Source organism: Ursus americanus, chromosome 3 (genome assembly GCF_024610735.1).
Source record: "Ursus americanus isolate L20-20 chromosome 3, mUrsAme1.1.p, whole genome shotgun sequence".
NCBI classification, from domain to species: domain Eukaryota; kingdom Metazoa; phylum Chordata; class Mammalia; order Carnivora; family Ursidae; genus Ursus; species Ursus americanus.
Window position 1 is genome coordinate 15005621 of NC_142129.1, and position 14574 is coordinate 15020194.

The 14574-nt window shown below is 45.0% G+C and overlaps 1 protein-coding gene across 3 annotated transcripts in view; it reads left to right on the plus strand.

Annotated features, from left to right (window-relative positions):
• The window catches only part of KIAA1549 (KIAA1549 ortholog), a 134580-nt gene that overhangs the window by 77087 nt on the left and 42919 nt on the right, over positions 1-14574 (plus strand). For all 3 annotated transcript variants that reach the window (XR_015723806.1, XM_045793690.2, XM_087860797.1), the window contains exons 11-13: positions 5093-5289; positions 6957-7072; positions 13100-13305. Coding sequence is in view for 2 of the 3 variants with exons in the window: in XM_045793690.2 (XP_045649646.2) it covers positions 5093-5289; positions 6957-7072; positions 13100-13305 (519 nt within the window). In the remaining variant the exon portion in view is untranslated. The remainder of the gene's footprint in view (positions 1-5092; positions 5290-6956; positions 7073-13099; positions 13306-14574) is intronic.

Genomic DNA, 14574 nt, shown 5'->3' on the forward strand with positions numbered 1-14574 from the left:
GCCACACTGCTGCTCTCCCAGATCCTTGAGCTCAATAATCCCAGAGCTATAAACATCTGGAAACAATACATATGACCACCAAAAAATCCACACCCCCTGCCCCTTGTAATGAGCAGGAAACCTCTTCAGATTGTCTGGGAGTGAATTAGTTTTGACATACGATGAGAGGGAGAGGCCATTCTGTCACATTTTGAGACCGGGTCCTTTTTTATTTCCAATCATTAAAAAAACAAATCTAACCCCTATCTTTCTTTTATCTGTAGTCTCTTTAATCTGTGGCCCAAAGTCATCACTGTTTCCTGGTATCAGGAAAGCTGCAGCTTGGACCCACCTTGCCCTGTTGAGGTTCTATTTAAAGAGACGAATGTCATTGGCTAGATGCTGCTGGTCCCATGAAAACTTGTTCCTTCCGATGGGGACAGTTCACTCCCTGTGGTTGGCGTGGGACTGTGGTTCCTGACCAGTGGGCACTGCGGGCAGCCAGATGGAGCTGCAGTAGTCACTGCCTATCCATTCACCGAACACCGAGCATTTGCTCTGAGCCAAGCAGGCCAGGTGGAGTTGCAAGCCCGGATAACATGCAATCCCTGTTTCAAGGACTTCAGTAAGGGAGAAGGACAGGTGACCCAGACACTGACACACAGCAAAGCAAGTCTATCTAGGCTGTCTTAGAAGCAGGGAGGTGGGGCAGCCACCCCGTTGGGTGGTGGGCTGCCTCTGCCTTCTGGAAAGAGGTGATGCTGGGGCTGAAGCTCAGAGATGGAGGTGAAGCCAGGTGAAACGCCCATGTAGAGGGAATGGCCTATATGTCAGGAATGATGGAGCAAATGTTGTCTGGAAGGGCACAGCAAAAACTGAGGTGACAGTAGGCAAGAGCCAGGCTGGGAGGAATTGTAGGACATATCAGGGGCAAGCAATGGTGTTGTAGCTGATGGGGAGCCACGGAAGCGTTTTCAACAGGGAGAGCAGCTTGAACATTTTTATGTCTGGAACGACCACTTTGGGAGGCTGTGTGGACAGCTGATTGAAGAGAGACTCCATGAGCGTTTCTCCCGTCTCAGCCAAATTTATCTCATCCCCTGTGGTTGCTCTCTGGGTGTCTGCAAGGACGCCTTGGTACCTAATATGTGGAGAGTTCAGTTCACCCATGGTCACTGGACTGCGATTTGCTGTGGCCCGGGGGTGGGAGAATCTTGGAGATTGCTCTTCTAACTCCAAGACCACAGGGTGACCAGAGAGCCCGGGGCTGCAGCAGACACGGGCAGTAGCTTCGCCTTGTCTTCACCTTCTGAGTGGAAACAGCACGGCCACTGTGAAACATTTCACAGACTCATCCACCAAATAAGAAAGGGGTAGACAATGCTGCTCTCTTCAAGATGGCAGATTTTTACTCAGGCACGTTTGGGGTTTGCTCTGTGATTTCTCTTGTCATCTTAACTGCTCCTTCCCAGGGGTTCAGGCTAACTGGAGTGCTAGAGATTCACTCCATCTTGTTCTGCCTGGGTTGTATTATATTTATGGCTCACATGTTTTAAAATTCATCAGGCATCTCTCCTGTTCTTTGGCTGACCTGCTTTACCCGCCCGCTCTGACTTGTTGGCGATGTTATTCCAGTGGGGCACGGACAATGGGGCCTGTCCCCTGTGTGACATATTAAAGAGAGAAGGAACAAAAGAGCCGTCTTTCCTCAGAAATGAGGGGTCCTAATGGAAATATTGAAGGCACTAATTAATTGAGGCTCTTCTTCTATAAAATACTGTTTGAAGCTTATTCTGCATGTGGGAGCCAGAGACACAATACTGCCAGACTTAACTCTAGATTTTTTTTTTTAAAGAAATGGAAAAACTAGAAAAGCATTCTGGAAAGCAAGGATGAAACAAAGGAGCTAATTCCATAAAAGGGCACGATTTCCTCTAATGTCTTCCTTCTGTGTGTTCTAAGATAGCTTTCGTTTTGTGTAGAAGCACAGAGTAGCTGCCAAATTTCTATTTTTGTAGAAGGTGGTGACTCACCCTCTTGGTGAGAAGTGCAAGGATCTGATGGGTGTATTTGAAGATGTTGGTGAGAATCAACAGTGAGCCCACAGGGCTTCGATGGACATGTGTTTTATTTTATTGATAACATATAGCTTTTTTTTTTTTTTTGGCTCCCCACAAAAGCCGTGTAAGTTTGGAACTTCAACTGACTTTTTAAAATTCATTTAGTCATCACATATTTACGGATGGTCTACCTTGTGTCACACCCTGTTGCTGAATTATAAAATTTTCTATCTAACTTCATAGCTTTTATCTGATGGCTGAGGACACTTAGGTATTTATATTAACTGCTTGTTATTTCATCAACCAATAGCAATAATAAGCATTTTGACATATACACACGCTTGTTTCTTGCATGAACCCTGAGAGTTTGTCCAGGTAGACCAGTAGTATTAGCTCCTAGGCTTGGGTACACTGAATGCACCACAGAGGCAGAGCTGTTTGTGTTTTTTCCTTATTCACTTGGAGACCTCTACTTGGAGGAGGCAGTCTGTGGCTCCTCCTCCAATTTTGGTAGAGCAGACTATCTACCTTGCAAAAGGGATTGTCTCTTGGTCGTTGGAGGTATTCAGTTTCTTGCTGGGAAATACACTAAAAAAGATTTTACCAAGATTTATTAAATGGCGTTGATGGTGTTGACTCAGTGACTATTGATTATGTCTGTGATTCTTTCATTTAGAGGCAGCTTGTTTATGGAGCCACCATGAGGTGCAGCTGGGTAAAGGCTCCCATTTGGGTGAGAGGGGCGCTTCTCTTCTGTAAAGCAGGAGAAGGACCCTTACGACGGGCAGCGGGAAAGAGGAAACAGCGTGATGCCTAGACTACAGGCACACTCTCAGGAAAATCACTGGTAGCGAAGAGTGTATACTGACCTTGTCCATCTGGACTTTGATGGTCTTAAAATGGCTGCATGCCCCTAGGAAAATATACACCCTTGGGGATTTGGGGAGCCCTGCTGAAGATCAGTCTTGTGGATGAGGAGATAAACATATCCCGAGTGGTTGGAGGGGAGGGGGAACCAGAGAGGGGCAGGTTTGGGTTCACATTTGTGGAAGAGTGTTCCTGAGCCAAGGACTGTGGTGAAGTAGCCTACTCTTGTCATACGACATCATTAATTTAGAAAACACAGCCACACCAGGTCTTTACCTTTTGTTTCCAAGCAACATCTTTGTAAACTTTGTTTATGGGAAGTTTTGTCCCCCTCTGCTGGCAGAAGTTATTATTGCAGACTCCTTTCCTTCTCTTCACTGATGTAGACTTGCAGTGCTAAAAAGACCGAGATCATGAACAGAAGCCATTGGTGTTGTCACTCATTTGGCATAAAATTCACACAAATATGGTAAAACCTTTTGCTTCTACATAGCATATTATCTAAAATAATTCCTTAGGTTGGTTTGGGCTTTGTCTTTGATGGATGGACTCTCTCTAGGGATGGAATACAGCCTGGCTAAGGGCTTTGGTTGTGCATGTGGCCTTCCTGCCAACAAGACTCCTGGGACAATTATTGAAATGCAGTTTAGTTTCCTATACTCTGCAAGCTCAAATTAATGACACACAATACCCCCCACTCCCGACACTTTTGGTGTCCCCACAAAGGGTGGCTCACCTTTATTGGCCACAGTTCTCTATACTTTTGAGCACCTTTCCTGTGTTAGCGCAGGAAGCTGGAAGCTGAGGTCTGGACTCCGTGGTGGCAGGTTCACGGGGTCTGGGCTGTGGGTTTGATGTTGCTACTGTTATTCTCAGGTAAGACTTCTGTGTCCCCCAGTGTGAGAGGTGGACTTTTTCGAAAACACCTTTCTCCTTCCTCCTTGGGCCCCGGTACTATTTTTGGCCACTCCTTCCAGAGATTCTCTATCCCCTTGCCTTCTATTACATTGAACTTCACAAATTCTTTTCTTTGAAGTCACCTATCTTTTTTCCTTGCCTCCTTTTCCTCCTTTGAACCCCAAACTATTAGATGTTCCCCAACATTTTATCCACAGACTCTGTTTTCATCTTGAAAAATCTGAGAAAAAAAAAAAAAGTCTCAGGTCCCCTACCTGTCATCTTCTGTATAGATTCTCTCAAAGTCCGGTCTCCAGCCTGAAATTTCCCCTAAGCTATTGTCCTCCGTGTCCAGCTACACAGGGCTATTCTCCTTTGGAGCTTTTCCTGCCATCTCAAACTAAGCACGTCTAAAGTGAAACCTGTCTTTTTATCTCCTCAGGTTACCATTCTTTCATGATGAATGTCCCTTCCACCGTTCAGGATGCCTGCCTATAAGTCATTCAAGTCATCACTGGCTGCTTTCCCTCCTTCACCTCTTATGTCTATTTTTGGCTTCCAGATCCTTCAGCCCAGCCTCTAGAACTATTCATTCCTTCCCATTTCCATTGCTAGGGTTTTGGGCTCAGGCTTTTGTCATTTCTTGCATGGGTATTGTTGGCCCTCCTATAGCCCTTTGTGTCCTGTCTGCTTGGATTTTAGAAATCTGCCTCTTCAGAAACATTTAGTGGTTTTCTGCTCTAGAAATTGGCACTTGGTGTTGGCCAGCCTTCTCTCCCTCCCCACATTCTGACCCTTCTAGGGCAGCTGATGGGACCTCTTCCTACCCCTCAAGTGTTCTCTGGTGCCTGACATGATCTAGAACATTGTCTGTGTAGTTGCCCTTTTCATTTCCAAGTTCTGCCCGTCCTGTGAATCCTGGCTCAAGTCTCCATTTCTCTATAAATAATATCTTGCTCATGCCACTCTCTGGGACCACGTGATCATGCTGCTGTGACGGTGGGTCAGGTATTAGCTTGTGATGTCTTTCGTATCATGGTCTAGCTGTTTGATCCTGTACTCTTCTTTAATCTTTCGCAAGTATCTGTCTTTTCTGCAGACTCTAGGTGAGAATGGCCCTGTGCACACAGTTGACGTTTTAGAGATGCTTGTTGAATTAGAATGATGGGATGGCAGGCATGATCTTGGTCAGAAGTCAGCACTCAACAATCTTGCCAGCTCTCACAAATCCCTTTTTACAGCCCTCAGATTTCAGATTGACTGTCTTCGCTTGTGTGTATGTGTTTTAGTTGCAGATCCCTAGTGTGAAGGGCTTTGATTTTGCTAAGCAGCATCTGGGTCAGCACAATAAAGACGATATATTGATTATTCATGAGCCAGCACCACTCCCGGGACCTGTGAAGGACCACACCACGCCCTCTGAAAACGGAGATGTGCCGAGCCCCAAGGCAAAGATCCCTTCCAAGAACGTCCGTCACAGAGGAAGGTTCTTATCGGGCTTTCTGTATTGTTCCCTATCACAGAGCATGTTTCCCTTCTCAGTTTTGTCAGTTTCCAGTGTCAGAAGAGCTGATGGTGAGTATTCCCTGGGTCTGCAGCCCGGGAGACTGGCAACAGCTTGCCCAAAGTCCACGAGCCTGAGGGCTCCCAACCCACTTCAGTGGACTGCCATGGGAGGCCAGATGCTTTGGTGGTCCCCCCCTGAGACTTGATTAGGTCTTGCCTAGCTTGAGTGGGTATATTCTGGGGTGATCATTCTGGGCCCTCTGGAGACGATATCAGAAGTAATGTCTAAAAAGTGCATGACACATAATACGCACTCAGCTGGTAGTGGCTTTGCCTTTGCTGTTATGCCAGCCGTTGGCTATGCCTTCGTTGCTTTGTCTGCGGGTGACTTTCATCACATCCTTTTTTCTTTGCTTGCTTTCCCTCTAGCTGTCTGTGTTGTCACCCTCGTTAGCATGTTTCCATGGACTCGTACCACCTCCTGCCTGCCCAGCTCCCCATCCCCAGTGTCTTTCCATTCCTCCTATCAAAGGGAAGCAGGCAGAGGGCTGGTGTTAACACGGCACCTGGAAGTCCCCCATCACCCTCTGATCCTAGGAGAAGGGCTGTAGCTGGGTCAAAGTTCAGAATCAGATTTTATGCAGCTGCCTTTAGATCTCAGCACAATCACACTAGGGTATGGAAGCCTCAAATTATCAGTGTGCCTTTGAGCTTTGAACTCCAAATCTTGATTTCCTGCGAAGAGGGAAGAAATGTGTGATCCTACCAACATTTGAAATGCTGTCACAATTTCTGACTTACCAGAAAACCTACCCCAGGGGGTTCTGGCCTAGTTTTAACAATTTAATGGATGTTACACCATGATCTTTACAAAAGAAAATGAATTATGTAGAGAGATGTTATTTGCTTAATCATCTTGCAGGCTAAGAATAAATCGAATCATTAAAGACTATTGAATATTTTAGTATAATTTTGCCAAGTTTTTTTTCTCTTCCCCTAGTCGTCTCATCCTAAACATTTAGACACAACATTTCAGTGGTCTGCATGGTTAATGTAGGACTTTAGCATCCCTCGGGGGCACAGAGAAAAGGGGTGCTAACTGGTTAAGGAGTTTCCTTAACTCCCTGCAACCAGGTTCTGTGTCACCCTTGCTTTGGTAAACAGAATTGAAGCTCAGGGGTGATCACTGCTTTTGTGTTGTAAGTATAGGCTTCTTCCAGAGTTGTGGGGTTCTGTGGGGTGAAGATAGGACCACCCTGGGTTCCTAGGGATTCTGTGGTCCCCATGGGGGACCTGGAACCAGGCCTGAACCCCAGATCTTCTGATACAGTCTATGCCAGACCCAGACTGCCAGTCCAGGGCCCTGGTAACTGAGGAACCGTCCTCCTGTCTGGCTTAGCTTCCTAGCATTTGTTGGAATACAAAGTGCTGAGCATAGAAGCCGTGTAATACTGTCTTCAAGAGGGGACCATGTGCCATCAATGTGTTCCTTGAAGATGATTTTTGGAAATGGTCTCATTTCTGTCTGTTTTGCCTGTAAGCCTGACTTCCACATCTAAATTAATGTGACCTCTCCCCACCTCCCACCCCACCCCCCAGGCCCTTTCTTTCTTTTTTCTAATGTTTGCATTTGTTTTGTGACTGCAGAGTTTCTCCCTCGGATGCTGACTCTACCGTAAGTGAGGAGTCCAGTGAGAGGGATGTGGGAGACAAGACGCCAGGAGCGGTGAACGATGCCCAGTCCCACAGAGCCCCGCAGAGCGGTCTGTGACTCTTCTCATTCTCCACGTTAAACGTAGTAATTATGAGATTCCAATAGGATAAGGTTTTACACTACTTCAAATGCTACATACTAAAAAAAAAAAAAAAAAAAATCTACAGGGTAATATTCATCCATATGATGAATTTCTCAGCATCGACTGTCACTGTCTAATGTCGTACTGGTGGCTGCATCGATGGGGGAGACTGCGCTAGACTCTGTTAGGGATTCACTCAAGTATGTTTTGAGGTTAATAGCCACGTTCCATTCTAGTTTAGAGTCCTAATGGTTTTCCTCCCTGGAGAACAGGAGGAAACTAAAACCAGAGTCTCAAAAACTACCTTCAGAATTTAGTGACCTTCTTAGGATCCAATTCTGGATTTTTCTCAGCTGTCACTGCCAGGAAGTCATTTATTTATCATGGGTCCAAATGCATTCTATTTGGTCTTGTTCCTAGACCGTTCTTCCCGCAGGTGGTTCAGTGTGATCGAATGGCATAGCATATTTGTATCTGTCGTCTGTGGCTTTTTAGGCCAGGTCTGAAATGAACTTAGTGTCTGGCCCTTTACCGTGGATCTCATGCTCTGTGATCAAACTAAGCCCACAGGTTTAACTAGACTCAGGGGCATTTTCTGGTGTGATGGCAAGGTAGTTCGGTTTTAGTTTACCAGACTCTTAAATAAATGTGCGAGTATAGCTCTTATAATTGCTGGAGTTTTAATTATATTTCAGGACCGTTTCAGTAATGCAAAGAAAAGTGGGATGCCTCAGGATATTATTTTTAATAGTAATTTTTATACTTAAACATTTGTCATCACAAATTTCTTTGTTTGAAAATGCAGTACAGAGTGAACCATATTCTAGAAATGAACAGATTCTAGCTGGAAACCAGAGGGCCTGATCTGTCACTGTCATGCATACGACCTTCCAAGTCCCTTAGTCTTTGGGGCTTCTGTGGGACTAAACTAGCTCATTTTTGAAATTCCTTCCAGCTCCTTTTTGGTGTTAAAGAAAACTCCCTTAGAATAAGGGAAGAATTTTTTCTTTGGATCCAGTTTCACAGAATCTTAGAAGATATTTAGCACCATGGCAACAGGTGCTCTGTTTCAGATAGACAGGACTAAAATCTAATTTCGATTCCAGGAAGGAAATATTTGAGGGGAAAAAAAAAAAAGAATCTGTTCTGGAGTTTCTCCGTTTCTGCTAATTGCTTATCTGAGAAAGTTTTGCTTTTAGTTCCTACATTTAATGCCTCACAGTTTTAGTATATGCTGCATGGCTAACAAAAATCAAAAGTCACTACCATCGTATATTCAAAATCCAGGTAGTAAGCATGTCAGGTGTGGGACTGAGTTGCCTGTGGAAGGAGGCAAGTGCATTAGATGTTCTTGTGAGTTCTAGAAGCTCAGCAGCTGCTATTATGATTTAGAGAGATACCACAGTCTGCACATTATTTTCATGTTTTAGAAAGATGATTTTCTTACTATAGATACCATTTCACTTGGAAGCTTTTGCTTATTTCTTTAAAGCTGCCATGAAGGCATTTCGTTGCTTGCATAGAACTTAATTAAATACCCTATAGAAAAGATTGTGAGTTTCTAATCATAGCTTTTGAATTATTTTGTAATTCATGTAAAAGCCCTTCTTCTGTGGCAAGTCATAGTTGCTTGAGAACCATCTGGGTCCATGTTGCCCTGGGACCAATGTTCCCTGTCCCCACAGTAGGTGGCATGGCTGCTGGGTGCCTTCTGACTCCTTGGTGAAGCTTTCGATGGATGTCACAAGTCATCTGACATTTCCAGGGCCCACATGGCAATGATAGCTGAGAAAAGAGCATTGTTAACGTTTTGGTCTGTTAGAGGTTGTGCTTTATTCCCTTCCCAGCTGACTGTTTTTGGAAGGTGGCTAGACCATGATGCATACATGACCATCCATGAATGGACTCTTATGAGGTTATTGACTCAGATGTCACTGTGTTCACAGTTATTGCGGTTTTAGAATAAGTCACACCATTTCCACGGGTTCCCTTTAGCGGAGCTGTGAAGAGCGAGATGAGGTAGGAGGTGACGCACCTTCCTCGAGTGAAGGCAGCGGCATTCAGGCTGTTACTGTGCCACCACCATGGTGTCCTCGCAGACGGTGGCATCCCCCCTCCTTCTGTCATCAGAAATCCACCCAGTAGGCAAGGACTGCAAGACACGTGTGTGCAAGGGGGTGATTTTTAAGTAGTTGGAACTTCATTAATGAGAATTACGCAAATTTTGAATTCTGGAATGGAATTCTTAGTTGGAACTAAGCTGACATCTACCGTGGCACGTGCTCAAGAGTTTGCTCAGCAGGGGGCACCCGGTATGCTGAGCGTCCACGATTCTTGGTTTCAGCTCAGGTTGTGATCTCAGGGTCCTGGGATCGAGCCCCGAGTTAGGCTCCGTGCTCAGCGGGGACTCTGCTTGAAGATTCTCTCTCTCCGCCCCTCCTCCTGCTTGCTCGCTTGCTCTCACTCTCTCTCAAATAAATAAATCTTAAAAAAAAAAAGTTTGCAAAGCAAATTAATAGTTTTAGAGAGATTGCCAGGCAACTGTTTTGACTACCTATCACATCAAAGTTTTTCAAATTATTGTGGAGCCTCATTTATGAAGTGATGTGAGGTCATAAATTAGAATTCTTTGCCTTATACCAGATTCCCAGAGGCCTGTTTGAGGTCATATCTTACAAACTTAGCTGAGGTGACTGGTCGTTTAGTCCTTCATGCGCCAAATGTGTACTCAGGGCCTGTGGTGGGGGAGGTGCTGGAAGAGGATGAAGAGAGGGACATACAATCCCTGCCTCACAGGATATTAATGGGGGCCGTGGGCCTTGGTGATAATGCACATTGCCTGTATTCACCTGTAGATAATGAAGTTAGCATTTCTTGAGAAATGTTCCATTGCTTTGGCATTTTAGCAGCACATATTGCCCTTCCCTCTGTCACGCTGCTTTGTCGATGTTTCCCACACTGTAATTTCTGTCATTACAATTTTTTTGTTTTGTAATATTTGAACAGAGATGGGTTTTATAATAACTTTTTATTATATTATGTTAGTCACCATACAGTATATCCTTAGTTTTGGACGTAGTGTTCCATGATTCATTATTTGTGTATAACGCCCAGTGCTCCATGCAATATGTTAATCCAAAGTCTCTAACTTACCTTAAGGCAGATTCACACAGATTAATCTCTGTGTATCCAGTTGTACTCTCTATTGGTTATTGTTGTCCAGGTTGTTTTTTTAAAATTGTACAGTACATAGCAAACAATAAAAATAACCCAGTTATAAAATATGTGTATATATATATATATATATTAGAAAGCCTGGGTTCTGAGCAGTATGGAAGCTCGAGGATTTTCTGGGATTCTCATGCTTCTCTGGTTGCAGTGGTGAATTACAGAGTGATGAGCCATGACCACGGTTGGGGGCTGGAACAGGGCACAGACCGGAGCCGGTCACAGGCCTGCAGCTCCCAGGTACCCAGGCAGGCAGATAGCACTGCAGGGGGGCTCATTCTTCTTTTGTCGTCTTTGTGTCCTGGTCTTTTCACCCTCCTGGAGGAAAGCAGTCTCACCTTTAAGTGCCAGTAGCTTAATAGGCCCCCCTTTGTGACATTTGCTGCTATGTTATAAGTTTGGGTTAGCCAGGCTAGCCTATCTGGGGAAGCTAATTACCTCCTTGTAGGCATCGTGCCTGTAATTTGAGTAGCTGCCACCGGATGAATGGTGGTGCCCGGCTGTGCTTGTGTTGCACAAATAGGCTCCCTCCGAGCCCAGGGCAGGGAAAGAAAGCCCCAGAATAGCCTGAATCAAGATAACTGTGCCTCCTCACTAAGAGAGGCGTTGTTCATTCACAGTTCCAGAAATCATTTCTAATCGCGTGGGGTAACGAATGAATATAATTCACATTGAGAGGAAGTACAAAGACTTACATACCACTGACGTGCGTGCATTCCTTATGTAAAATAGCCGCTATTTCTTAGTGTTTTGCTCAATTCTATCTTGTCCTTTTTTATTTATTTTTTTAAAGATTTTATTTATTTATTTAACACAGAGACAGCCAGCGAGAGAGGGAACACAAGCAGGGGGAGTGGGAGAGGAAGAAGCAGGCTCATAGCGGAGGAGCCTGATGTGGGGCTCGATCCCAGAACGCCGGGATCACGCCCTGAGCCGAAGGCAGACGCTTAACCGCTGTGCCACCCAGGCGCCCCATAGCCGCTATTTCTTAGTGTTTTGCTCAATTCTATCTTGTCCTTTTTTATTTATTTTTTTAAAGATTTTATTTATTTATTTGAGAGGGAGAGAGAGAGAGAGATAGTGAGAGAGAGCACTCAAAGGCAGACGCTTAATCAACTGAGCCACCCAGGTGCCCCTCTATCTTCTTTTACATCACGGAGAAACCTCTATATTTTTCACTTGTGCTTGAACCAACCTCAGGCTTTTGTTTAAAACAGATTCCGCGTGCTCTCACTTCTTCTCGTGACCTCTTAGCCATTTATTTTATTTTATTTTATTTTATTTTATTTTATTTTATTTTATTTTTTAAAGATTTTATTTATTTATTTATTTATTTATTTATTTATTTATTTATTTATTTATTTATTTTAAAAGATTTTATTTATTTATTTGACAGAGACAGCCAGCGAGAGAGGGAACACAAGCAGGGGGGAGTGGGAGAGGAAGAAGCAGGCTCCCAGCGGAGGAGCCTGATGCGGGGCTCGATCCCAGAACGCTGGGATCATGCCCTGAGCTGAAGGCAGACGCTTAACGACTGTGCTGCCCAGGCACCCCTCTTAGCCATTTATTTTAAAGCAGCGTCCAGGGTGCTCGGTTAAGCGTCTGCCTTCAGCTCAGGTCATGATCCCAGGGTCCTGAGATCGAGTCACTCATCCCGCTCCCTGCTCAGTGGGGAGTCTACTTCTCCCTCTCCCTCTGCCCTTCCCCTCCCCCCCCCCGCTCATGCTCTCTCTGTCACTCTCTTGCTCCCACTCTCTCTCTCTCTCTCTCAAATAAATAAATAAAATCTTTAAAATAAAAGAAGAAAGCAGCATCCAGAGCGTTCAGAGGGCGACTGTGACTTATCAGAGGGAGTGCTTCCAAATAGCTGTGTCGAGCTCTTTCCATCCCTTTAGCCCTTCTGCAACTCTCTCTCTTTGCCTTTTTAAAAGTAAAGTTTATTAGGAGTATTTCTACTGTAAAAGTCATACTCATTAGAGAACATCCTCTCTAGAGAAAATGCAAGAAATTGGAAAAAAATCACCCTTCATACCAAGATCCAATCTCTGTTTTCTTTTTTGAAGTTCTAATTACTTTTCTAACAAGTTCCAGGAAGTAAAATATACAGGCTGTACAGTTTCTCCTCTTGACCATTTTTTTTTTTAAGATTTTATTTATTTATTAGAGAGACAGCAGGAGCAGTGGGGAGGGGCAGAGGGAGAGGGAGAAGCAGACTCCCCGCTGAGCAGGGAGCCCCATGTGGATCTTGATCCCAGGACCTAAGATCATGACCTGTGCTGAAGGCAGACACTTAACGGACTGAGCCACCCAGCCCCCCCCCCCCCGACCATTTTGAAGGGTACTACTGTCCTTTTTTTAAAGTGGGAATGAATGCCCTGCAGGCGGCAGCTTTTCCTTCTCTCGGCTCTTCACCTTGGTTTTCTTCGTGCATCAGAACTGAAAGGCCAGACGTGTTCAGTGCCTGCATGTCCACACTCCCCTCATCTTCTGTCTTCACCGGTATAGTTGCCTTGGTGATAGCATTTATATCTCTCCAGATGAGAGCAAAAGTTCAGAGCTGCTGTCAGTGTTTCTCTATAAGTTCCACAAGCTGATTAGTGACTCACTGTGCAGCCCCTGCCTTTTCCCTTCCCCTCCTGAAGACTCTGAAATGCCTTTAGACAAAACAGGGCAAGTTTTGGCACCGAGTAACGTGACGATTGATTATTTGCTGTTTCTTTAGGATGGTTTTATTTATTTATGCTTTTGCTTGTCCTTCTGCTCCAGGGCCACCGCCGCCCAGTTCGGGGAATGAGCAGCACTCCTCGGCCTCCATCTTTGAGCATGTGGACAGGCTGTCCCGGTCCTCGGAGGCCAGCCGGCGGGTTCCCAGTAAGATACAGCTGATTGCCATGCAGCCCATCCCGGCACCTCCGGTTCAGCACCCCATACTGGCCGACCGGGTGGCAGAAACCAACAAAATTAACAAAGAGGTATTTATTCTTTTTAAAAAAGTACATTTATAAAAAGAAAAACAAAAACCACATTCTGATTTGGTCAGTGCTTAAAAACAGGTGGAAATTGCAGTGTCAGAAGGTTACTAAAGCTAGGAGCTGCTGACAGGTATTCTTCGTTTTAAATATTAAACTCAGTTTTTGTTTAGATCCAGTACCATCCAAGGACACTGTTAGGCATACGGCAGATGTACAGAGAGTTAATGTAGCAAACCTGAGCCTGCTATCCTTCAAAAGTCCTGCTGTGGCCCTTGGCTAGTGTTTGGGAACTTATATTTCAGAAACATTCCCACTATTCCCAGAACAGAGTGGGTCACCGTGCCCAGGTGTTTATGCAAACATTATGACTTATCAGAACATCTCTTTTCCTTCTGGGACTCTGGAATTTTGGGACATGCTAGGCAGAGGGAGCCTATTGGACCAGTCCCCAGTATGAATCCTGGACATTACATCTCTGATGGGCTTCCTTGGTGGACATTTCACATGTGTTGTCACAACTCATTGCTGGAGAAATGAAGCAACAATGTTCTGTGTGACTCCCCTGGGGAAGGCCTCCTAGGCTTACTCCTGGTTTCCTCCAGACTTCACCCCACATGCCATTTCTCTTTGTTTATTTTGATTTGCATCCTTTTGCTATGATAAATGGGACTAAATGCTGAGTCCTATGAGTTTTCCTAACGAACCTTTGAACGTGGAGTGATCTTAGGACCACTGTAAACTTTGTGATCCCTGATAGATCTGCTCTGGCCCCAAGGATCTAGTAATACCTAGTAAAATCCTATTCCACTGAATCTTGGAAGAGTGAGTTAGATCCACTTCTCCCCTAAGATTTTGGGAACCAGAATGCCACGCCAAGTCACTGTTAACTTGACCTTGAGAGATTTGACCTGGGCTGGATAATGAGTGGAGCGAAGGCCATTTAGGATTGTACACTAGGCAGCTCCATGTCTGTCCATTTCCTGCCTCTAAGAAACACCTGTTACTGTCGTGAGTTCTGCCAGGGTGAAGTAGTAGGAAATTGCTACATTTGCAACCCCCTCCCCACTTTAAAGGTGATCCTTAAAGTAGATCATCTTACAGAAGTCCTATTAAGAGTTCTTAATGGTCTTTCCTTCTTCTTGCTAAGAATGTGTGCCATGGGTTTAGGATGGTATGCGCTGCTTCTGCTCACCAATGCTGGGGAGCCCCAGCCCTGCACATCCCTGGTCCTAACCTGGACCTGTCTCCAGCATCTCCAGTTGCACGTGC